This window comes from Notothenia rossii (assembly GCF_949606895.1).
Source record: "Notothenia rossii genome assembly, chromosome: 2".
Lineage (NCBI taxonomy): Eukaryota > Metazoa > Chordata > Actinopteri > Perciformes > Nototheniidae > Notothenia > Notothenia rossii.
In genome coordinates, this window is record NC_136904.1 from 89,795,870 (window position 1) to 89,822,114 (window position 26,245).

General features: G+C 39.4%; 2 protein-coding genes across 5 annotated transcripts in view; both read right to left on the minus strand.

Moving 5' to 3' along the window:
- Positions 1–709: 709 nt before the first annotated feature.
- sgo2 (shugoshin 2) lies at positions 710–8,957 on the minus strand. The gene is made up of 9 exons (XM_079666956.1): positions 8,773–8,957; positions 7,360–7,495; positions 7,070–7,245; positions 6,831–6,905; positions 6,431–6,498; positions 6,152–6,303; positions 3,681–6,029; positions 1,120–1,234; positions 710–1,028 (listed from the first exon to the last, which is right to left on the minus strand). The coding sequence occupies exons 2-9, from the start codon at positions 7,448–7,450 to the stop codon at positions 917–919; spliced, it is 3,138 nt and encodes a 1,045-aa protein (XP_079523082.1). The 5' UTR covers positions 7,451–7,495; positions 8,773–8,957; the 3' UTR covers positions 710–916.
- A 1,389-nt stretch (positions 8,958–10,346) lies between these two features.
- slc15a2 (solute carrier family 15 member 2) overlaps positions 10,347–26,245 on the minus strand; it is a 30,123-nt gene continuing 14,224 nt past the window's right edge. For all 4 annotated transcript variants that reach the window (XM_079664047.1, XM_079664050.1, XM_079664048.1 and 1 more), the window contains 14 exons: positions 25,819–25,901; positions 24,061–24,144; positions 23,697–23,786; positions 22,364–22,408; positions 22,113–22,148; positions 19,881–19,969; positions 19,221–19,302; positions 18,569–18,694; positions 18,119–18,277; positions 16,733–16,779; positions 16,508–16,615; positions 15,286–15,385; positions 12,391–12,639; positions 10,347–11,496 (listed from right to left, as the gene is read on the minus strand). In XM_079664047.1, coding sequence (XP_079520173.1) covers positions 11,287–11,496; positions 12,391–12,639; positions 15,286–15,385; positions 16,508–16,615; positions 16,733–16,779; positions 18,119–18,277; positions 18,569–18,694; positions 19,221–19,302; positions 19,881–19,969; positions 22,113–22,148; positions 22,364–22,408; positions 23,697–23,786; positions 24,061–24,144; positions 25,819–25,901 — 1,508 coding nt within the window. In that variant the 3' untranslated portion in view covers positions 10,347–11,286. The remainder of the gene's footprint in view (positions 11,497–12,390; positions 12,640–15,285; positions 15,386–16,507; positions 16,616–16,732; positions 16,780–18,118; positions 18,278–18,568; positions 18,695–19,220; positions 19,303–19,880; positions 19,970–22,112; positions 22,149–22,363; positions 22,409–23,696; positions 23,787–24,060; positions 24,145–25,818; positions 25,902–26,245) is intronic.

A 26,245-nucleotide genomic window follows, 5' to 3' on the forward strand; every position in this document is an offset into this window, starting at 1 on the left:
CCAGCTGCCATATATAAAGCTATTCAAATTAGCTCCACCTTTACCGGTTGTGATAAAAACATAATGGTAACGCAGTAACTCTAGTGATTCTGAAATGGGCCATTAAGCATGAGTACTTTGACTTTTGGTACTTTAAGTATGTTCTGAAGCTAATACTTTTGTACTTTTACTTTGGTAAAATGTTTGACTTTTCCGCTTAAAAAAAACTACTTTTGAAATGTAGTATTGCTACTTTTACTTGCGTACAGGATCTGAGTACTTCTTACGGCAGCTCATTGTGGAATAGCCTCTCGACTGAGACACGGGATTGTCCCACTCTAATAGCTTTAAAGGTCAACTCAAAGAATGGTTGAGAAACAAACAGACGTGCAATCACCGCTAAATGCACTTTAACACAGGGGTATCTCCTTTTGCACTTTAGGTATCTCTTGTATCTTCTCATGCACTTTATATGTCGTTGCTGCTACATTGTATTACCATGTCATAAATACTTGTGTATGCTGCTCTTGCTTTTTTGCACCTTTTGCATATCATGTATTTTGTTTTTGCTATGTTTGTAAAATGTAAACTTCTTAAATGTTTTATGTGAGGGACTGCGGATGGAAATGAGCTCAAAGCTAAATCTGGCACTGTTACGCTTGACACATTTTAATGTTTTTAAGTGTTCATTACTGTGCATAGTCCCTGCCAAATAAACGATTACATTAAACAAAATTACACCACTTATGGAAGTAAGTGTTTACATTCAATGTTTTCACACAGATCACACGTTTGTCCAGTCTAATCTACAAAATATGGTTTCAAGTAAACACAAAAAATACTGATTAATAAAGTCTTTATTAAGCTGAATAAAAAAAAAAAACTTAAAATGTAAATAAACTTAAGAGTAGAATCAGTCCATCAGCAAAACAGATTTCTACAACTTGGGTTTGGTGGTCTTCTTCTTCCGAGGCCTCTTGTTGTTCTCCTTGAACACAGGAGAACTCAGAAACTCGCAGTCTGTGAATTTGTCGCCACGCCTCATTTTACTGTTGAAAGAAGAAAGAAATACACATGATTGGCTGCTCTTTTTCTAGTTTCATTTACGCTGATTCCTCTCGACGGGTGGAGGCTCCTCACCAGTTGATGGTCGGCTCCTTGTAGCTGACTACACCTTTCCCTCTCCGGCTCCTTCCTCCATTTTCATGCTCTGGGGTGGCAATGGTGTTGGTTAGTGACGTTAAGACCCTCCCTCCTGCAGCACAATAAATCACAGTTAAGTTGCCTTTTAAAAAAATGGAATCTTAAAAAGGTAGGGTAGGTAAGAATGGAGAAACCAGCTCGAGTGCGCTAGAATTAGAAAGTACGCAGCCGGAAAAAAATCTGCCTCTTCCTTACAGATTATGTAAACACATATTTCCAAGGCACTCCTTTATAATTATTGGGATAAATAAATACAGGTTTGAAATCATTCCAATGTATACTATAGGACAGTAAGCCAAAAATATCATTTAAAGTTGGAGATACAAAAATATGCATAAATAAATCAATGTTAACTAGGTAAAATAAGATATGAATGAACAACACAAATAAAATAAGCTACATTTATTTGTTATTGGCTATGGTAGGTTATTGGTTATGTTCATATACTTATTTGATTATTAAAATGTAAACCGATCTTTTTCATATGAGCGTTTTAGAGTTGTACCCTCTAGATCAGGTCTCTAGTAATTGTGTGCTCAAAGTGCACCAGATTGAAGCATTTTACTGTAAAATGTTAATAAAAAAAAAAAATCCCGAAGGGGCATACCCCCGGACCCCCCTAGAGGATGTGACGTCCACCCCCCCAATTCAAACATGTTCATACAATACTGAATACATTTGAAGCCATTTTGACATCTATTACCTATGTTAATAAGTTTCTGTTTTTGCAGTGTATTTGTCTTTTGTAGAGATGTTTCATTTATTCTTTACATATAAAATCTCACCTAGGGCAGCAAATTGTCTAGAACAGGCCCTGGTACTAGGCCTCAAGAGCCTTTCTTGTGCTGACACATAGAAACTAATTGGCGGGGCGCACTTCGCTCGCACTAAAAAATTCCACACGCTCTGCGCTCACATTATGCTGGGCCCACGTGCCTTAGCACAGCTGCTATGACTCCATCCTAGGGGAAACACTGACAACAATACTGTAGAATAACAAAATGAATGCCTTGAATAAACCGAAATACACGTGTTAAAAATTGTATTAAGTTTATACTGTATTCCACCTTTTAAATATGTTAATGCCTACATTTCCCAGAATTTCCCAATTTGAGCTGAATAAAGTATCTATCCATCTATTACTATAACCAGGGCTCGACAGTAACGGTTACCAGGTTGCCATTGGCAACCATTCAGAAAAAATGTCAACCGCTTCTTGGCCTTTGGTTGCCATCAGTGGCAACCCGTTTTTAACATAAAGAAATGAGGACAGCAAACAGCAAAATGTGCACCCCAAAATAGATAAATGTTAAATATTTGTTGTATTAAGAGTGATATTTAATTATTGTTGTGACCAGTTGGAACCTGATACACATTGCACGTGCATTGGTGTGATTACGGAGCCAGAAAGCGATGCACGTTTACTCGCGTGGGCGGTGCGCTGTGTGTTTGTTTTACAACAAATGGCGAAGCAAATTAAGTTGTTTCACTGTGCGGTAAAAAGTTCAGTCAACCCGTCAACATCTCAAACGAATGTTCAAAGTGATTCAACTGATAAAGCGCAAGATGAACCCGAACGAAAGCAAAGAGGAAATGTGTAAAGTCTTGGGAGGCGAAATATATATGTACATTCTGCTCCGTTGTACATTCACTTCCGGTAAAAAGTTCCTTCAAAATAAGTCCAGATCTTATTACTACCAAAATAAAAGTGCTAAACGAAACTTTACCATAGGAACGTATTGACATAAAAATATAATCACTTCTATAAAAAGGTAACACATTTTAAATGTAGTTAGACATATTAAAGGTAATTTACAGCATTAATAATTAATATCTAATTCTTAACTGTGAATGGTTTTAATTTATTTAACATTACAAATGTATTAGTCTGGCCAATCCAAGACTTCAATGCTGAAGGGCCAATGGATCTATGGTGGGGGTCAGCACAAAGGTCAAGAGAACCCACATTTGAAAGGGAGACAACGGATGACCAAGAAACTAGTGACTTGCTCAATTCATTTGTGAGGGATCTGTGAAGATCATGACAGCAGCAGCACTACTGGTATTTTGTATACCAGCAATTGAGGGTGGACACATTTACTACCACTTAGGTTTCAAATAATTGTGTTAATTACTTATTGTAAAGCATTTGAACAATCTTTTTGTGTCACATTTTCATTATTAAGTTGATGTATAACTGTATAGCATTTTAATTATTTAAAATATAAAGTGACTAAAAATGGCAACCGTATTTTCAGTTTTGGCAACCAAAAGCTGATGCCTGGTTGCCAGCCTGGCAACCATTTTTAAAAATTAGCGTTGAGCCCTGCTAATAACCATGTTCTCACAATCGTTAACACTCAATACATCTTTACATCCATAACGGTGTTGATGTTGAACAGGTTGCAATTGTGCGACCAATCAATGTCATTTAACTTCTTTACTACACTAGATAAAAACAATTTGAGCACACAACAAAGAGAGAAAACAATGGTTACCTGGTGAGGGTTTAGCTGTGACGGCAGGGGACTCTTTGGCCGCTCGGACAGATGTCTTCCTCCTGGGAGTAGCCAGTAAAGAGTCGATCTTGGTGTCATCAAGGACATTTACGCCCATCCATGGCGGCATCTCGTCCATCAGCAGGTTTCCCACATCCTGACGAACCGCCTCCTCCCTGGTGTCCAGATTGTTTAACACATGAGTGGTCCTCTTGTTCTTTAATGTAACAATTTCTTGAGTTTTCCGCCTGTAGACGACCAATGTCTCCATTTGCTTTCTGCCTCCTGTGGATGTGTGTGCTGCCGTGGATGTCCTTCTACACCACTTAGGAGTCTGTGCCATCCCGGACTTTGAATCAAATAAATTGCCAAAGCTGTCATCGTCCTCATTTATGTGAGAATGCAAGTCTGCCATTTGTAAATCGTCTAGTTGTTCCTCATTTCTCTCAGGAACGCCATCGCCACGGTGAGGTGAGGCATCCATGACAGTTGCCGGTTCTTCCGTCCCACAAGTGGAGGTTTCAGTAGAAGGCATTAAGTCCTTCTCTAGGGCACTGACTTCTGGTGACGCTCCGATAGAGAAGATGCATTCCCTGGCCACTGAGACCACGAATGTCCCTCTGCATTTCGCTCGCCGAGTTATTCTCTTTATTTCGCACTGCGGTTCAGAGAACTCTGATCGGGTGACTTTATCTGCACAAAACGGGAACTCCTCAGGTGGTTCTTGCTCGTTGCATGCTTCATATTTTCCATGACGTTCTACTTTTTCAACGCCACGGTGATGTGAGGCATCCCCGCCGTCCCCAATATAACACACTTCATTTTGGAAGCTAATTCTTTTGTCTTTCTTCTTTCTGTTACTTAAATTATCTACACGCTTTCCCCTTTGAACTTTCTTCTTAGTAGATTTACTCTTTCCCTCTCTCCTGGCTTTTTTAGATATCTGATCCTCTGATGCTGAAGAAGGCTCTTGGTCCAGCGCCAGTACCTCGAGGTCATCATTACAACTGAAATCCTCTTGAAGGGCTTCTCTGTCCATAGTGGCCCGCCATGGAGGCTTACAGGAGCTTGGCGTTTCCTTGATAAGGTCTCCTTCGCTGTGCTGGTTTGATTCTGAATGATTTAGATCAACGCAGGCATCCATGACTGTTGCCGGTTCTTCCGTCCCACAAGTGGAGGTTTCAGTAGAAGGCATTAAGTCCTGCTCTAGGGCACTGACTTCTGGTGACGCTCCGATAGAGAGGATGCTTTCCCTGGCCACTGAGACCACGAATGTTCCTCTGCATTTCGCTGGCTGAGCTATTCTCCTAATTTTGCACTGCGGTTCAGAGAACTCTGATCGGGTGACTTCATCTGCACAAAACGGGAACTCCTCAGGTGGTTCTTGCTCGTTGCATGCTTCATATTTCCCGTGACGTTCTTCTTCAACTTTTATGTGAGCCTGTTGCAATGTGGACTGATTGCTCTCGCTCTCACTTTCACGCGGTAGCAGAGGAAAAGCCACACATTTTTTCCTGTTGGCCGAGGAGCCGCTCCTGCTTTTAACCCTAGACCTCCTGCATGTGACTCTGGACCTTCTTTCTATTTCAGCTGTTTCCTTTACTGGTACAATTTTGCAGACTTTGGAGTTTTCAAAATCAGGATCTGTGAAATAATCATCCAGATCCAATTCGCCAATTCCATTTGAATCTGTTTTTGACTCAGGGTCATGGGATTTCTGTTTGTTCTTTCCCATTTTCTTATGGTTTCCAGGTCCAAACGTGTTCAGTCTGGGAATGCGCGAGGTATTGCCACTCCCACCCAGTGTTTTGGGTAACGGTAGCTCAATATTATCAGGTTCTATTACATCATGTAGTGCAGGGCCTTCTGTCTGTAACAAAGTCCCAGTGGGAGAACTCTGAACTTCACTCCGCTTCAAATCTGCTGAGATCTTCACTTTTGGATTTTCTGCCACACTTGACCCAAAGGCTTGTTCCTTATCCTTCTTGGCTTTTGGCTTTCCAGAGCGGGCTTTTCTCTTAGCCTTGGTTTCCACAACGACTATCTCTGCAGAATCACTCACTGTCATTTCCATTGATGTATTCAGAAGCACAGTCTTCTCTTGTTTGGAATCTTGTTCAAGGGGAACGTCATCAGGAAGAGATGGGTTGGGTTTTTCATATGTGCTTACAGCTGAGGGGGGTTGGGTTTTTTGTAAACAGGGGATTGACTTCATATTAATTCCAGGTTGTGAGAACCTGATTGACAGCCTCTCTACTCCTTCCGTCAGGCTGCTGGACAGACGGGATTTTCCTCTCTGGGGAATCTGTAGAAGCTGGCTTGAATGCTTTTTCTCTGGATCTCTTATATCTATGGAAAAGAAGTTATGAAAAATGTATAAATTACTTATTTCCAGGGAATTTTCATCAGTATATTAGGGCATTAAATGGTGATTTGAAATCAGAAACAACACAAAATCTTAAACTCCGTACCATTGAAAGTATCTGTGGACTTTATTGGTCTGTTCAGGATATTAGCGACGTTTGAAATGGGTTTCTTTTCGGGTAAATCTGCTGGTTCTTTTTGGAAGGGACACAACATAGGCTGTGCCATTTCTGGCTGAGGTGGCTGCTCATCTGTTGGACTAAAAATTGGGGTTAGGGGGGTGGAGAGCGAGATAAAGAGAAAGAAATAGCAGATGTCAGTCAAAGCCAACTTAAAAATACATTTATTTCAAAGTATTTACTAATCTGAATACTGCATTTGATCACCTTTCCACGAAAAGATTCTCGTTGTTGATGCCACAAGATAAGGTCTTGTTGTCCTCAGGAACTTTATCCTAAAATACAGTAACAATCAAAGACTTTGAGTGGTAAAGTTTGACATTTACAGGGATTATCAAGTCTAAAGTTCAATCTTATCATTGTAAGAATTATGTTAGATAGCAGTTTGACTTTAAAAATCCATGCCAAAATATGACCAATGAAAATAAGCAAAAGGAAAATCAAGCGCCATGTCTGTGCCTAACTAAAAAGATATCCAGTTGGTTTAAAACAACACACTGCAAAAAAACTTGTGTCGTGCCTGCCATAGTTATAGGAGATAAATATTGTACTCATCACTGGCAGACAACACAGATGTTTTATTAAACTTATTCAGAGGAATCCTTACGCCATCAGAGAACAGCTCATCCACCATGTCCAAGTGCTCCAGAGTGTTGCCACGGAGGGTGTCCAAGATGAGGAGCTGGGAGACAAAACCCAAGATGAATCGCAGTCCATATAATCAATCGTCATATCAAACAGAACACTATTATTACACATTATTATGACTAATTGTATGGTAAGAAGTTATTGCCACCTGCCCAAAAGGCCTTGATTTTGATATTTATTTAAGGCAATTAAACTAACCAGTTTCCTTTGCTTGTATTTCTTGGTGGCCAGCTCGAAGCAGAGTGCCTCCACCTGTTTCTGATAGTGCATAACGTACATCTCCAGCTCCCGGCTCCTCTCCTTCTGGACCTCCAAAGCAACAGCTAAGGCCTTGTTGTTGGTCTTCAAAGAGATCTTGAAGAAGGAGGAGGAGTCTGGGGACGAAGCATCACCATATTAATTCTAAATATTTACTTCCTTCGAAAAAAAATGATATAAAACTTGTAGTACACAAATGTTAATGTGTATAAAATGAAAGACAGACTCACTGAGGATCTTGTGTTTGATCTTTGATGCCGTAACAGTAGCTGAAGTCAGCTTGGACGGCTTTAAAGAGGCCATTGTCCTCATAGGCAACATCACTAGCTATATCAAATGTACAGATGTCCGGGTGAAATAAATAACCTGAAAGACAAAAAAAAGGTTAGCTTATGTTCATGATGGTTCAGCACACAGTAGCATGTAATGTTAATAATGTTGGTTTGATGGTGGATTTTTGTAGGATTAAGTAGGGGAGAGTTGCAACACTTTTTGCATTTCTCTTAGTTACTCAGAGACTATTTGGTCTAGACCAACTTATGCTAATTACCAATAGCATTTAAAGATAAATATATTATGATATATTGTCAATTTGTTGCGACTGACCCAACCTGGGGACATTTGCATGAGGGACGATTGCAACATATTTAAAATATTCTATATTTCACTATTTAATTTTCACTTTTTGTCTCAAAAAAAGTGAATAGAAATTGTACCTGTTTTACAATAATATTAGCTTTATTTATTTATACAATAGCATTATTTATTGTACAAACCTGCAACTATTTTATAACTGATTTTCTGACTGCGACCTTGGGTTTTGGGTGAACTATCCTAATTATTTACCTCACTATCGCTTCTGCATCTTCAAAAAAGCATTACCAATTTGTACTTGGTTTGAATACCCTTTAAATCTCTGCAAAATAACTTGTGTTTCTGCTTTTTTTTGTATGTATGGTCTATCTAGCCTTGACATAACACCATGTTCTAGCTACACACATTTTAACACATGCTTTTCATTTCACTGAAAAGTCAACACATAAAGTATTTAAACAAAGTGAGTTTGGATCAATTCATTCAAACAGTCAGGAGGACAGTATCACACATTACACTTCACGTATAACATACTTGTATACCTCCAAAACTACATTATTCAATAAATGCAACAGCACATGTAAAAGGTGTCTGCTGTTTTCTTGGTGCAGATCTAAGTTTTCTTGCTGAGCTCCTAAAGTATGAGTGTCATCACAACCGTCTCCTCCTGTCTGCCCTAAGCCGCACATTAACTACAAAAACACTTTTCCACATGCATAATTACATTTACAAATTATATTTTGGCAATGCAAATAAAGCTAACAAATATCAACGCCCATTTTGGGGTTAAGCTCGTAGTTTGTTTAACGTTCATTGACATCAACACAACAGTATCTTTCAATCTGAACACAAAGCAATCGTAATTTTGAGGATAATCCAACTCTGAGAACTTTTTGCGGAGCATAACTCAGAAATATGTTGTTGTTCTTCTAACGTTTGCTGACGTTACGTTGAGGTTAGCTATTTGAATGTGATTTGAATGATATTTATGCTATGCTAACCCAGCTAAGTAGCTATTAGCTAAGTAGAAAAAGGCGGACAAACCTTACCATTATCAAACGTAAACCAGCCGTAGACTTCGCCTCCAACACATGTTTGTGATTAGATATCGAAAATGTATCAATATTTGATCACACTACGAAATTAGATCATTCAAATGAACGGTGGAAAACACAGCTGATTTCAAACCATAGACTATTTATATAAACTTTCAAACCCAAACATAAAACCGCCCAGTAGATCAGCGCATGCGCTGTGAGTCACGTGATAGAAGATGGGAGCCAATCAGAATCGTTGTAAGTTTTTTCCCCTGATCTTGTCTTTTCAGGCACTTTGATGATGAGTTGCTTTAACAACATTTTACACTCTAATATTGCGTTCACACCGGACGCGATGCGAATATTGCGACCCTAATATTGCGACCCTAATATTGCGAATATTGCGACCCTACTGATTTAAATAAGGGTTATACAATTGTTCTTGCTGGGTAGTTTTTTAGCTAAAAATAAACGATAGCCTATATACAGACGGCCCCAGTGGAAGTCAACGGGAAAAGTCTTTTTTGGGCCAAAATGACGTCACGGACGCTGTACCTACTCGGTTGTTATTCCTCCTTCCTACAGAACAGATAATGAAAGGATAAGATACCATTTGTCAGTATAGTGCTATACATAAAAACGTATTTCTTGTTCATTGTCTGATACTTTACAACCACGAATAAAAAAAAGAATAAAAAAAAGACAAGTAATAATGATATAAAATATATGATAGTCAGAAAGTCTGACACTGGGCTATTTCAAATCAAGCCAATAAACGAATTTGTTCAGACCGGCTTTACTTACTTGTATTGCTCCTTTGACTGCAATTTTCCTCTCTGGTTTCCTACGCAACACGTTTTAGTTTTGTAATGCCACTAATATTTTATTTATTCGTGTTTTGAAAGGTGCCCTAAATTGTTTTGTTATTATTTGTATTATATGTGCCTATTTCATGATAAGGCAGTTTTTTCTTCTTCTATGGAAGCCTCACTGGAGTTGCAGGGTGGAAAGCTGTGAAAAAACGGAAAAATCTGTGGCTGGCTGCAAAATGTCATCCTCCAAGCTTCCGGTAGCTAATGCTCTGGTGTGAGAGAAAAAAAGGTGAGCGAAGAGGGAGGAAGGGGAGAGTGATTCTCCTCTCATCTGTCAAGGTCCTTGAGATTAACCTCCGGATGTGAAATGTCATAGACAAACTGATCGTGATGTGAAGAGGGACGCCAGATCACTTCCTGGTGTTGTCGTCCTGCACAAACTAATCCTGTTTTAGCATTTGCATTGGTTCTCCTAAAGCAAGAGCAATGGCCACTTGAATCAATTTAGTATGCTAATAAAACCACATCATTCGATTGAATATTACCAAGATATGAACATCTGTTTTCTGCATAATGTTTTCCTGTCACTTTCTAATGAAAATTGACATTGAACAGCGACAGAAGGATGATCGTAATGGTTTTATGATTGATGAAAGCTGTGTAAGGATGTTTTGAATACACACACAGGTCTCACATCTCAGAGAGAAAGGATGCACGAGAGTGATAATGCATTGTATTTCCAATATTCAGTGAAACACAAATAATATGAGCAGGTTATTTCTTGCAGTACAAAATTGTATTTAAATGTACAATGCACATTTTAATCTTTAAAATTTCAAAAGGCAAAGAAAGCTTTAGCATCACATTATATTTACAGATTTGTATAAGGAGCAGCATAATTAACAATTCCCAGAGTAAAACAAAAACTATATCACATGTTTTTTTTTCTTTCTAAGGACAATACTGTTGGTTTTGCATGTTTTTTTAATGATAAATATAGTAATGTGTTATTGCAAGTAGCTAGGAACTTCCTTAATGTGTTAAAAAAATGCTGTCACATCTCATATTTGGCACTGATGAGCTTTGTTTCAGAAAATCTAATCAGTGATAGAGGCAAAAGGAAAATGTATGATGATTTTTGACGCATTAAAGTTAAACATAATCATGATTTAAGATTGTTTCTGACTTTTATGGCAGCAAGAGACACATCAACACTAAGGCTACTGACTGCATTTGAAATGAAAGGCCTCTAAACATGCAAAACCACCAGGTGCAATGGTCCTTTAAATATCATTGCTACAAACACACAATGTAAACTGAACCTCTGTTAAAGGACATTATTATTATTATTGAGCTTCATGGAGCGATACACAACAAATATAAACATAATATTTGACATTCATTTATAATAACACTATTGATCACGGTGCGGGAAATCACACAGGACTTCTCCTTAAAACACTATTTCATGAAAATACTTTCCTGTTAAACATTTTTAAGTGACTGGATGTTAAAACATTTTTTGACACAATATTGTTGTGACAAACAAATACATTACTTCTAAACACAAGAAATGTCCACTGATCACATCTTCATTACCACACAAAAAAGTAACTTAAAATAAAAAAATATAACAGATAAAAACGTTCACATAAATCATCCATCGTTTTGAAATCAGCTGCAGATAAAAGTTGGAGTTTGTGAAGCAGCACCGTTACAATCTGGTGCTCTTTCCTCTTTTGTTCAGCTTTACGTCATTAGACTTCTTCTTCACGTGGTCCTCGTCATCGTCCTCCCTCCCTGAGTCCTCCATGCGAGTCTTGTCCAGCTGGTCGGGGTCGACGTAGGTGTAGAAGTTCGCCATGATGGAGAAGATGATGCAGACGCCCAGCAGCAGCCCGGCAAACAGCAGGAACTCTTTCCACTGAGAGAAAAACAAGGGTTAGTGTGGGACCTGAGAGAGAGAGCACAACATAATGCCTGTAATGCGCTTTAAATGTGTGTTTTATATAATATAAAATAACCAAAAGGTGTAGAATATGAGAAATATGGTGATTATAAATATGAGTTATAACCTCTTGCTTGGTCATCAGAATCTCACAGCATTAACAAATAACTTTTAGGAACATTTAATTTAAAAAGGGATACACTACAGGTAATCAGGGAAGATATTTGAATGTATGTGTATATATATATATATACACACACACACATACATACATATATATATATCACAATGAAACGTACTAAGTTGATCACTTATATTAAGGCAAAGATTATTTGTATTAAAATGTTCTGTAATGTATTTCTTACGGCTGGTTTGCATACATCCGCATTATCTTATAAATAAAACCAGGTTCAACACATTCTTGTTCAGTCAAAAAGTCAAACCTTTTTAAAGAGGGAAGTGCGGATAACTCTGTATCACTCCATATATATATATACTGTTGACAGTATCGAAAAAAAGGAAACAGAAAAATGGCCTTTAGATATATTTATTGTAAAAGTTATTTTTGGAAGACACTACAACTCTTCAGAGATGGTAATTTCCCCAAAATATTATGCTTACATTTGCAAATGAGGCAGAATCTAATGCTGCTTCTGGTGACTTTAGGAGAAATCCTCAAACACAAAGATACACATGTAATAAAGTAACAACTAAATGTGTATTTTCTTTGTGTGAAAGTGTGAAAAAAGACATGTCATGGAAGCAAAATGGCCCAAACCCCAAAACTGACATATTCTTTCACATGTAACTAGTAAATTATGGTATACATTTTTAAATTAACCCCGCCCACTATTTCCTATATCATCCTACCTGCTCCAGTCCCGCTCCCTCGGCCACAATCAGCACGATCACGTTTCCGAACGCCACGGTGAGCAGCCAGCCAGCCTGCAGCACAGACTTCATGTTGGCCGGAGCCTGAGAGTAGGAGAACTCCAGGCCAGTGATGGAGAACATGACCTCTCCTATGGTGAGGAGGACGTACTGAGGGATCTGCCAGGCGATGTGCACGCTGTTGGCTTTCACATCCTCCATCCTGTGAGCCACAATTTGACCTGATGCCTGAGAAAACACACAAAGAGAGGGTTCCTTAAAGGTCACCTATTATGCATGTCTCTTCTACATCAACATGTGTCCCCTCTTCTTCATGTCTCTTCTACATCAACATGTGTCCCCTCTTCTTCATGTCTCTTCTACATCAACATGTGTCCCCTCTTCTTCATGTCTCTTCTACATCAACATGTTTCCCCTCTTCTTCATGTCTCTTCTACATCAACATGTGTCCCTTCTTCTTCATGTCTCTTCTACATCAACATGTGTCCCCTCTTCTTCATGTCTCTTCTACATCAACATGTGTCCCCTCTTCTTCATGTCTCTTCTACATCAACATGTGTCCCCTCTTCTTCATGTCTCTTCTACATCAACATGTTTCCCCTCTTCTTCATGTCTCTTCTACATCAACATGTGTCCCTTCTTCTTCATGTCTCTTCTACATCAACATGTGTCCCCTCTTCTTCATGTCTCTTCTACATCAACATGTGTCCCCTCTTCTTCATGTCTCTTCTACATCAACATGTGTCCCCTCTTCTTCATGTCTCTTCTACATCAACATGTGTCCCCTCTTCTTCATGTCTCTTCTACATCAACATGTGTCCCCTCTTCTTCATGTCTCTTCTACATCAACATGTGTCCTCTCTTCTTCATGTCTCTTCTACATCAACATGTGTCCTCTCTTCTTCATGTCTCTTCTACATCAACATGTGTCCCCTCTTCTTCATGTCTCTTCTACATCAACATGTCCCCCCTCTTCCTCATGTCTCTTCTACATCAACATGTGTCCCCTCTTCTTCATGTCTCTTCTACATCAACATGTCCCCCCTCTTCCTCATGTCTCTTCTACATCAACATGTGTCCCCTCTTCTTAATGTCTCTTCTACATCAACATGTGTCCCCTCTTCTTCATGTCTCTTCTACATCAACATGTGTCCCCTCTTCTTCATGTCTCTTCTACATCAACATGTTTCCCCTCTTCTTCATGTCTCTTCTACATCAACATGTGTCCCTTCTTCTTCATGTCTCTTCTACATCAACATGTGTCCCCTCTTCTTCATGTCTCTTCTACATCAACATGTGTCCCCTCTTCTTCATGTCTCTTCTACATCAACATGTGTCCCCTCTTCTTCATGTCTCTTCTACATCAACATGTGTCCCCTCTTCTTCATGTCTCTTCTACATCAACATGTGTCCCCTCTTCTCCATGTCTCTTCTACATCAACATGTGTCCCCTCTTCTTCATGTCTCTTCTACATCAACGTGTGTCCCCTCTTCTTCATGTCTCTTCTACATCAACATGTGTCCCCTCTTCTCCATGTCTCTTCTACATCAACATGTGTCCCCTCTTCTTCATGTCTCTTCTACATCAACATGTGTCCCCTCTTCTTCATGTCTCTTCTACATCAACATGTGTCCCCTCTTCTTCATGTCTCTTCTACATCAACATGTGTCCCCTCTTCTTCATGTCTCTTCTACATCAACATGTGTCCCCTCTTCTTCATGTCTCTTCTACATCAACATGTGTCCCATCTTCTCGATGTCTCTTCTACATCAACATGTGTCCCCTCTTCTTCAAGTCTCTTCTACATCAACATGTGTCCCCTCTTCTTCATGTCTCTTTTACATCAACATGTGTCCCCTCTGTGGAAAGAGACTCTAAGTTTCAGGAACAAAGATTCTCTCTCTTTTTGTCCTGATCCATTTCTATAAAAACCTGTCTGAAAATGAGCTGATCAGATTTTGGCCACTTTATGATGTCATAACGATGTTTTGTCTTGTGTAACCCCTTAAGGCCCGGACACACCAATCTGACAACAAAGAACTGACGCAGATCGACCCCCACTGTTGTGTCGTCTCGCGTCTCTGCGGATTGGCGATGTGTCACACTGGAACACACCGCAAAGACTTCTTCTGCTTTGGGTTTACTGGCAGGCCGCAAAAAACTTCACGGCGTATACTGCCACCCGAAGTCCCCGGCTGGAGTTGGGGACTGGCTTCAGTAGAAGCTGCTGGGACTCCCATCAGCTTCTACTGAAGCCTTCCGAGTAAATCTCCACCGCTCCTATGTTTTCTTTTGTGTTGCCATAAGTTAGTTTCTCTGCATTTGTGCGCTGGGCTAATGCTAATAAAATGGCAGCTTCACAAAACGTTTTTGGAGTTTTATGGGGCGTGGTTTGCAATCCGTCCAGCCAATCAGAAATAGGAACCTTTTTCTCCCACGAAAGTACCTGCTCTCTAGCAGGGACGGAAAAGGGGATAAAAAGGTTCTGATTAACTAATTTGAGTTCCGGTTCTTTTTGGTGTGAACGCGACATTTCGGAACTATATCGGAACTAAAGTGGGAAAAGTACTGCGGTGTGAACACGGCTATTGAGTTCTTTGTAACCAAATCTCTCTCAGAGGGGCATGGGGAGGGGCTCCTTATTTTCATCTAAAGTAACAGACAGAGAATCAGCACTTTGGAAACAGGGCTGAAACAGAGGGGATTATGGGTAATGCTGCAATGATCTGTTTGGTGTTTGGAGCCAAACACTTCAGAGACATGTTTTGCATATATCTGAGACCTATAATAGATTGATGAAAAACACTATAATAGGGGACCTTTAAATGCCATGTTGTAAGAGTATTTAGATCTGGATATACACTAAGTCTGACCTCCATGAGTATGAAGGTGTAGGAAGCTCCAAAGTCCAGCAGGCCGAGGTTCAGTTCTGAGCATTTCCCTGAAGTTGAGCTGCAGCTGACGGCCGGATATCTAACAGGAGGAAGGAGGTGCATGAAGGTGGAGATGAATTAGAGACAAATAAAGAAGAATGCATAGAAATTAGAGACGATGCAAATAAAAAAATATTCTGCTTCAGCATAATCTATTGTAGGCATGATCTTATTAAAGATCTTATCATGTATCAGGAATTTTAATTTAAAATAATAATCCGCAGACCAATTCTCACAGCGTTCTAAACCTTTTTCTTACTCAATATCAAGCCACACTTATTGTTTTTACTTCGGCTGTGAGTGTTTGTGTGTGCTCAGAATGAGTTTCGCTTGTTCTCGCTGTATCGCCGACCCTGAAACCTGTCCACTCCTCGCAGCAACAAGCTCGCAACGTCCCGACCAATCAGAGCACACTGGGCTCACAGGGAGGGGGCGGCAGGAGCTCCAACAAGCCGTTTAGGACAGAGAGAGAATACACATAGGCCTACTATACAGAGATGCTGTATGAGAAACCAATGCGATTTTGGAAAATTGCACATTTTAAATCTATTCTAGTAGACCTCAACAATGGAATTATGATCAGTAGAAATGGCCATGACATGGGATCTTTAAGAATTGTTTTTATCTCCACATATTGACTTTTGGCTCTGTTTTGGTCTCCAAACAACTCTTTGAAAAAATACCTGGCTTTCAGCAGCTAAATGCTAATACAGTATGTCTGTTCATTGTGATATATATATACATACATACATACATACATACATACATACATACATACATACATACATACGATACATACATAGGATACACATATTTTATACATATTTGTATTATTGTATTTTGTACTCGGGATTGTTGGAAACGTTATTTCGATCTCTCGGTCTGCACAAACACACAGAAAAATGTACATTAAAGTTAACTTTGACTTTTGACTTCACCAGCTTGTCACCATTTGTACTGGTCAGTCTAGTAGTGTATGTAGAGTTTATTTAAACTGAAATCAGCTGCCAAAATGAAGCAGTTTTAGTGAGCCAAAGAAATACATATTGTAGGCTGCAAAACTCAAACGATAAGATAAAAAGAAGCTATTAAGCGTAAATGTATAGAAGCTAGATTTTGCCGATTTACTCATTGAGACGAGTCCAGAGTAATTTCTACTCACTCGCCCCGATTCACAGTCTCATTTGGAGACATGCTGTAATCCGAGCGCAGATGGAAAGACACTTCTCCAACAGTTGTGTTGATCGCCTCCGGCTGTGTGTTCAGGAACCTGTTGAGTTGGAAAAACAAGAAAACTTCCTTTATTATTTAAGAGAGTTAAGGGATGTATTTACTTTAAGATCAGTGAAAGGTGAGTCAATAACTTCAAAGATTAAACATGTTTTACCTGAGGAGAGGTTTCCCATTATCATTTTTCTTTATGTAGTCACTGACCTGAAAGAGAAGCGGTTTCTCTCAATTACATCAATTTGTATTCGCTGCATTTATTATTGAATTTTCTTAAATTAAAATCCATTTTGGCTTTACAGTCTTATACATACATACATATCAGCAACCCATCGGTCAACATTTGTATTTAATGTCGATCAACAAACACAGTTAGGACGAAAACTTCAAATGTTGCTTTTTCGGTAATGAATATTGAATACTATTGAAAGATACTTTTAAATAGTCGCTGATTTATTTTATTTCTTATTATATTTATTGTTATAATACTGATTACTTATTTATTTTTTAAGATTACTTTGAATTTTTTGTAATTTATTGATTTTGTGTATGATTATTATTTATATTTTCTTTTTTTCTCTCCATCTGTCTTTGTTTTGTTCCTTCTCTCCTCCTGTACTCACGAATGGAAAAACAAAATGTATGGTATAACTGTATCCCAGATAAGCTATATGCCATCTACAGTATATCTCAGTCTCACACACACAGTTTTCCGATCACAAGACACACACACCAGTGGCGTAGCCAGGAATTATTGTGTGGGTGGGCCTGGAGAAATGTAAGTGGGCCAGGGGGAGACTTATTAAGCGTGGGGTCTGAGCTGAAACTTAATTAATGATTTTATTTATTTTTTAATGCACTAATTAAACATAAACTTGCAGTTAAACCAAAAACACAGGCACGGCGGCCTCAGAATGTGTAAAACTGACATCCACATGACTCGGCGGCCACAGGTTTATTATCCTTGACAGTCGCACAGTGGGCACACACTGAGTGTTTTCATGTTCAGCAAATGGGCACACGCTTCACTGCAGACCTCAAGAAGAAATAAGACTTTCATTCACTCACGGCCAAACTTACTTTACTTATTAATTTACTCACGGTAAAAAAATGCACTCCCTATTCCACTGTCGTGAAGGTGGAATCTAACTATATCCAGAATACGTTTGATTGGATCCAGGCTAGAAACATGTTTATTTCTGCTGTAAAGTTGGGCATTTTGACATGGGGGGGGTCTGTGGGAATTGCTCCTTTCTGCACCCATCCCCTGTTGGCAACTAGAGGAACTGCAGTTTGTGGCACTTCCTTCTGGGCTTCCCGGCTCTGCCCCAGAGTTTGCCGCTTGTCAGGAAATATCAAAATCGCTATGACGCGCTGATTGGCTGTGGGTGGGCCAGAGGTGCATGTGGGTGGTCCCAGGCCCACCCACAGCTACGCCACTGACACACACACTCGATTATACACACCATACGCAGACATCAGTTTGCTTTGATCCCCTCTGCTTTTTGTGTTGTCATATTTAGAGAAGGAGTTTTCTTTCACTCACCACATTGCACCGTATTCCAGCAGCGTCTGGGTAAAGGATGAGACTGTACGCCTCGCGTTGAAGGAACGTGTGATTACACTCGGAGGTTTTCCCATTGAAGGTGACTTGAAACTGCAGATCCTCTCCGGATGCAGGAAGTGTCTCGTATTGAGCAGGGTCCTGAAACAGAGACATTAAGATTTGACCTATTAAGTAAAAGGTATTGCCATTTTCACTTGAATAAAAGGGGTTAGGGGTTATTCTTCCACCACTGCTCATATCTCATGTTTCTAAAAATGAAGTCAAACATGTAGCCACAGCCAATTTTTTCAGCAAACACTAAACTTTTTTTTGTCTCAGTGAGGTATTTCCTGTTTAGATAGAGTTGATATTAGCGAGTGAAAAGAGGGATAAAGCCTGCACAGATCAGCACTCCCTCACATGAGTCTGACATTTGTGTGCAATACACACCTGGAGGTTTGGGATCGGCTCTTTGAACAGATGGCTGCCGGGGATCATCAGACTCACGTCACCCTCCGCCAGGTTAAACACCTGCAGGAGACACTTCCCCGCCGGGGCAGGATCCACCACCGATTTCTACCAGACAGAGGAGAAGAAGATCAAAAAGTGTTATAAATAAAATATGATCAACAGTCCTACAAAAAAAAAGAAAGACAACAAATATGAATACATTTATATTTTGAATAATCTTCTTTGATTTAAATTATTATACATTATAATGTATTTAAATAAGTGTTTTTCTGAATTATTTAAATATGCAAATAAGGCATTTATCACACACATAAACATTGTCAGTAAAATAAACACCGTAATATGTATTTTAGGTGTTTTTAGGTGTCTTAAGAAATACCTGTTTGGAACCAGCATAGCCCAAAATCTTAAAGTTGACCGACCAGTTCCTGAAATACAATGTTTGTCTCTATTGTCTCGTTAAAAAAAATGCCAGGTTTTTCAGGATGTTGAGTTATAGTCTCTGTGCAGTTATTTGTATGTTTTCTGACTAGGTGTGCATGCATGCATATAATGTCATATTTGTGTAGGGAAGTAATGTATTTGGTTTCTATAACAACAGGCTGGATTAAAGATTGCTGCTCATACGCACCACAACTTCGATCTCCAACAGAGTGGCCGCTCCAAAGGCCAACGCTGCAAAGATCATCCCTACGGCCATCTTCCTCAGAGGCCTGCAGTGCACACAGAAACACTTTTGAACAGTTGCAAATAAACTGTTAACAATCTGAGATATTCTCTGAAAGACATGAATAAAAACAGTGATCATAGCAAATCTCTATGTGTGTGTGAAACCACCTGATTTCTAATTCTCCATTTGGTTAGCCTTTTGAAAGTAAAAAGTCATGAAATGTGATCCCTAAATAAAAACATGGTGCCGTTTTCTCCACACATTAGGAACCAAAATCGTGTGGTGCAGTGGGTTGTGCGTTGGTGTTCGGATCAGGGGGTTCAAACCCCACTGCAGTCCGCATGTCGTTGTGTCCCTGAGACACTTCACCCCAAATTGCTCCTGTGGGGATTGCGTCTAACAAGTGACATGTAATGTAACTAAATGCTGAGATATACCATTTTTAAAGTATGTTTGTGTTCGTGTGCTCAGCAAACATTTCCTTCACTTGTTAACCATTTATTGGTATCCATGGGATGTAAACGTTAAGGTCACATGGCTCGTTTTCCAGTTAAGCGGCCTCTTAAATGCTCATTACTGCAATAAAGGTGGGAGTATCCAAAACAACAGGTTTCTACTCACGTGACGTTGATCTTGCAAAGGCCAATGAGCGGATATATGATGAAGTCAAAGATGGGCACGAAGAGGAGAATCAGCAGAGCGTTCAACATCTAGTGAAAAAAGGGAGGGGAACCCCACCGTTAGATGACTATAAAAGCTGACTATAAAAGCTGACTAAACCTCGTAAAATCATAAAGGTTTGGGTAATATGTGAATAAAAGACTCATGATGATTCCATTTAGACTGTAAAGAGGTGACAGAGATAAAGCTGTAAAAGTGTTTTCACCAGATAGCTGTTTTTGTACACATTCAGCATGATAAATGAGATGTCAAGAAAAACAAGAGCAGAGGCAAGATCAAACAAAAAAAGGAATAAAACAATGTTAGAAATTCATGGCAACTCGCTTAACTTTTTTACATGAAAAATACATGTTTCCAGATAATTAGCAGATGTGGAAAGTATATATATTTACATATATATTTATATATATTCAGCAGTATAGGGATTACATTGACCAGATTACACATTTTCTGTTGTTTAGTTTTTCTGCACATTGAAGCAGAATAAGGTTTATTGCCAAGTAGTTTATTGACTAATAAGGAATTTGCTTTTGTGTTTGGTGCGTACAATAAACGTATTAGGAAGACATAAAACATACTGGCAAAGTACTGCATGACGAAATAAGCACATATAGAATAGAGCATGTACAATAAACATAAAAAAATATATTATAACAAATATGTACTATGTAAGTGTTAGAGCTAGAGTATGAGTGTTGATCAGGCTGTTCACTACAAAGTTTAAGTGAACAGTCGTCCCATATTTTTAGGAAAAGATAACACAAAATGTTTCAATATATAACTAACAGTTAACATATGCTGTATTAAGTGTGTTTAATTCACACAGAAACAGGAAATCATGGTTCATATTTTTCATACGCTGCTTTTTATTTCTTTGGCATGTGGCTGAATTGTGTGATGAACTCTCAGGTGTTAAAGGTCACATGTCATGCTTTTCCGGTTATTACCCGTCCCCTTGTGTGTTATGAAGGTTTTTCTACATGTAAACGGTCTGCAGAGTCAAAACCCTCAAAGTACACCCTGTAGCGAGTAAAACTCTAAAACAGAAAATACCTCCCCAAAACGCCTCGTTGGTGCTTACGAAAGCACGTACCCGGAACTAAATGGGCCAATCCGTGGAGCCGTTACGTTAAGCCAACGCTGATTGGTCCAAATTGACACACACTCAGTGCAGGCAGCCCTGCTGATTTCTGCTCCCTGCTGCAGGCTGATAACAGACAGTTGGGATCGCGCTGCAGTTAGCCGTTTAGTGGAGAAAGTGAATACTGCTGAATACACATACTTTACAGAGATGCTGTATGCGAAACCAATGTGAGTTTGGAAAATTGCACAGTATTTCTCTATTTTAGTATGCCTCAACAATGGAATTATGATCAGTGGAAATGGCCATGACATGTGACCTTTAAAGTGGACCTATCATGCTGTATTGGAAACATATATTGTAGGGCCATATCTATACAAAACATGTCTGTGAAGTTTTTTGCTTCAAATACCAAACAGATCCCTCATTGTAGCCATGCCTCATACTGCTCATACCCCTCTTGTGCAGCCCTGTTAGAGAAAGGCGGATTTTGGGTCCTTAGCTTGAAACAAAACAAAAAGAGGAGGCGGAGCTAATGCCTGATCAGAATTCTAACGGAGATTAAGTTCAATTCTGCTGTGATAAAACGCCATCCTGTTCTAAACCACATCAAGGATTATTTCTGAAACAGTATGGAGCTCAAATGCTTTTTCTCTTGCAGGTTTACCACAAGGTGAGTTCCTTTTTGTATTTCCTACTTTTTAAAAACACATGTTCTCTCCAGTACAGGTTAGCTCTGAGTGTTAGCGAGGCTTGCTAATGTAAACACAGACCATATTACGTCCAAAACACGTCAGGCATTATTTCTGATAGCAACTTTTTGTGGGTTCGCCGCCGATTTGACGTCATATCGGCAGCGAATCTGTATCCGCTCGTTGTACCCACGTTTTTAAAAGATCTGGGTACGGAGGAAAAGAGAAAGGGTTTTATTTTCTGACGCTGCGTGAGTTCCCCGACGCACATATTTATGTATAAAAGACATCGAAAAGTGCATTTTGCATGATAGGTCCCCTTTAAAGTATTGATTATTCACTATTATGAAATGTCCTTGTTATTCACTATTACTTATTTGTAGAGAACCCTGAACTTGCCTGCATTTGGTCTGGCTCAATGGTGAAGTAATGTCCCTGTAAAAAAAAAAAAAGATTGGTGAGCCATAAACATAACAGTGTAATTCTCTAGAATAAAATGCTAACATTGCAACACCGCCCTAAAGGAGAATCAGTTTTACGAGACAGTTTGTGCAACAAGATGAATATCAAAACCCACCCACTGATAAAGAGCAATAAAATATGTTATAAGATTTTTTTTACATTGATATTTCGGGTTAGGAAACTCTTACAAAAGCCATGTTCATCCTGGTGGATTGGAGCGTCCAGCGGGAACCCTGCCATAAAGAAAAACACAGATGTTTACTGTCAATGTATTTTAGGGCATCATATACTCTGTTAGCATAGCATGAATCTATCTGACCACAGCAGGCTTGTGTTGTCATTCCCTGGAGAGAACAATGATGAATAAGTGGTAAATGTTTGCCATACTGTATATCTTCCATGTGTGTTTAAATGAAGAATGATTTCAGGAATGTCTAATGTGGCATTGAGGTTTCCCATAATCACACGGTTGTGTTGAGTTTCGGCCAGAGGAGATGATAACAGGTAGTTAGGGGATTTTATAAGAGCACCATGACACAATATGTTGACCCTGTGCTGACTAAAACACTGGTCAGGCACAGTATGTACAATCAAGGCATTTACACAACTGTCAAATAGTGCAATTTAGTGCAATCAGGATTTTTATCTCAAGCAAAGGCTTTTTGGTGCATGGAACATTTTACCTTCAAAAGGTATGCTGATAGTGATAGGAGTCATATTTATCCCCAAAAATATATTATTTAACTCTCGTCATAAGAACAACATCAATTTATTTACTCATTATCTTACTCAAATTTAAAGGCAATCAGACTTTACATAGAAACTTCCTCTGGAGGGAACACAGGGATTTTAGCCTTTGCAGACCATTGACATGCACAATAACGTATATGATAAACTAAAGGAAAGGGAAAACCCCAACAATAATAATAATAATAATAATAATAATAATAATAATAATAATAATAATAATAATAATAATAGGGCCTCTTTAAAGCCAAAGTAGGCAAAAATCAAAGAGTCATAAGAAGGATTTCAACTCATCCTGAAGGGGGCATGAATGGATGAACCAAATGTTGTGGGATTGGACCATTGATGGAGCAACATTGCCATGTACAGGGGTGCACATAAGTGGTACGCAGGTGCGCGGCAATAATCTGAAATGCATAACGTCACTTGTGTCACAAAGCGCATTTGCGTACCGACGTGCTTGTGAAGCTTTTCCAGAAGGCGGTTAGATCACCGGACGACAGAGTCGGTCTCCGTGTGCACGGACAGGGCTGCTGCTGTTAACGTCGGTCACTGCGCTAAAACAGCTGATCACAACGTTCACACGCTCTGTGTTACACACACCCCCCCCCCCCCCCCTTGACATTCGCGATACAGAGGGCTTGATGGGAACTTTGAGGGGAGTACCAAACACTGACTCCAGGTGCTTATCTGAGTACCTCACCGAGAAAGTTGTGTGCACCCCTGGCCATGCAAGAGGGTTTATTTTGTGAGAAAACGTTTGTCTTCAAGTACCTGCTGATCAAACAGAGCCCAGAACATCGGCAGTGGGATGTAGAGCACCAACACACGCAGAACCATCTTAATCTCCTGGATAAGACGCTTCTGTAAACACACAAACACACACACACTGGACGCGTTATAGATACAAGAAAAACATCAATGACACACTTTTACTAAAGCACAAACATCTAGACGACAAATACCTAGTTTTTGAAGGATCAAATGTAGAAATACACACACTAGATAACGCTCCCATCCATATTTTATAATTTACAGCTGTGTGGTCTTCTTTTTGGCTTTCTTAAGTGTGATTCTCAGAATATAATCAAATATACATAAATATTCCAGCTGTTGCATGCAAGAGTGTTTGTATTACCGAGTACTTCTCCTCAGCCCAGTCCAGCCAGTGTTTCTTCTGAGAGTCATACTTTGATCTCTTCCAGCGGTTTTTGATGGAAAACTGCAAACAAAAATATTTCACCCATTATACAAAATCCTCTTCTTCATGTCTCTTCTACATCAACATGTGTCCCCTCTTCTTCATGTCTCTTCTACATCAACATGTGTCCCCGGTTCTTCTTGTCTCTTCTACATCAACATGTGTCCCCTCTTTTTCATGTCTCTTCTACATCAACATGTGTCCCCTCTTCTTCATGTCTTTTCTACATCAACATGTGTCCCCTCTTCTTCATGTCTTTTCTACATCAACATGTGTCCCCTCTTTTTCATGTCTCTTCTACATCAACATGTGTCCCCTCTTCTTTATGTCTCTTCTACATCAACATGTGTCCCCTCTTCTTCATGTCTCTTCTACATCAACATGTGTCCCCTCTTCTTCATGTCTCTTCTACATCAACATGTGTCCCCTCTTCTTCATGTCTCTTCTACATCAACATGTGTCCCCTCGTCTTCATGTCTCTTCTACATCAACATGTGTCCCCTCTTCTTCATGTCTCTTCTACATCAACATGTGTCCCCTCTTCTTCATGTCTTTTCTACATCAACATGTGTCCCCTCTTCTTCATGTCTTTTCTACATCAACATGTGTCCCCTCTTTTTCATGTCTCTTCTACATCAACATGTGTCCCCTCTTCTTTATGTCTCTTCTACATCAACATGTGTCCCCTCTTCTTCATGTCTCTTCTACATCAACATGTGTCCCCTCTTCTTCATGTCTCTTCTACATCAACATGTGTCCCCTCTTCTTCATGTCTCTTCTACATCAACATGTGTCCCCTCGTCTTCATGTCTCTTCTACATCAACATGTGTCCCCTCTTCTTCATGTCTCTTCTACATCAACATGTGTCCCCTCGTCTTCATGTCTCTTCTACATCAACATGTGTCCCCTCTTCTTCATGTCTCTTCTACATCAACATGTGACCCCTCTTCTTCATGTCTTTTCTACATCAACATGTGTCCCCTCTTCTTCATGTCTCTTCTACATCAACATGTGTCCCCTCTTCTCCATGTCTCTTCTACATCAACATGTGTCCCCTCTTCTTCATGTCTCTTCTACATCAACATGTGTCCCCTCTTCCTCATGTCTCTTCTACATCAACATGTGTCCCCTCTTCTTCATGTCTCTTCTACATCAACATGTGTCCCCTCTTCTCCATGTCTCTTCTACATCAACATGTGTCCCCTCTGTGTAAAGAGACTCTGAAAGTTTCAGGAACAAAGATTCTCTCTCTTTTTGTCCTGATCCATTTCTATAAAAACCTGTCTGAAAATGAGCTGATCAGATTTTGTCAACTTTATGATGTCATAACGATGTTTTGACTTGTGTAACCATTAGCCAATCAGCAACCAAGGTTAACCCCTCCCCACCTTATCACCTGAATCTCCTTCTAGAGCACCATTGAGTTCTTTGTAACCAAATCTCTCTCAGAGGGTCGTGGGGAGGGGCTCCTTATTTTCATCTAAAGTAACAGACAGAGAATCAGCTCTTTTGAAACAGGGCTGAAACAGATCATTGCAGCATCCCATAATCCCCTCTGTTTGGTGTTTGGAGCCAAACACTTCAGAGACATGTTTTGTATATATATCTGAGACCTGTGATATATTGATGAAAAACAGTATAATAGGGGACCTTTAATAAATCACGTGATATGGGAGCAATGGGAGATGACTCACCCCGATGCAATTACAAACTTCCAGCAGGATGTTTCCCTGGGGAGGAGACATCTTGTACATCCCACTGCCAACAGTGAACACAACTGAAAAATATGGATGAAGAGTTAGTGCAGGAAACTGTTTATGTTGGAAATGACTGCTTTTGTGCAAACCATTACTCCACTCGTCTGGTATCAGAACTACCATATATGGATTTACAGTGGTGAAATGTCACTAAGTTTAGTATCGAGGCTATAAATTAGATTTTCAGACACTTTTATTATGTGTAAAGCTAGATATAATGCATACTGTGAAATTCAAGACCTCAAGAATCACCGTTTTTTTTGTTAATGTGAAAGAGAAATCATTCCTATTCATAACAATAAAAAAAACAATACAATTTTTTTTTTTTTTATGTAAACGTTAAAAAAAAAAAAAAAAGTTTTAA

Excerpts from the sequence above, each read along its gene's own strand:
- sgo2 (XM_079666956.1), bottom strand. The coding sequence starts at position 7,450 with ATGTTGCCTATGAGGACAATGGCCTCTTTAAAGCCGTCCAAGCTGACT. Across the intron at positions 6,304-6,430 it reads GAGAATCTTTTCGTGGAAAG|TCCAACAGATGAGCAGCCAC; the intron begins GTGATCAAATGC and ends CCCAATTTTTAG. Across the intron at positions 6,030-6,151 it reads GTCCACAGATACTTTCAATG|ATATAAGAGATCCAGAGAAA; the intron begins GTACGGAGTTTA and ends TCTTTTCCATAG.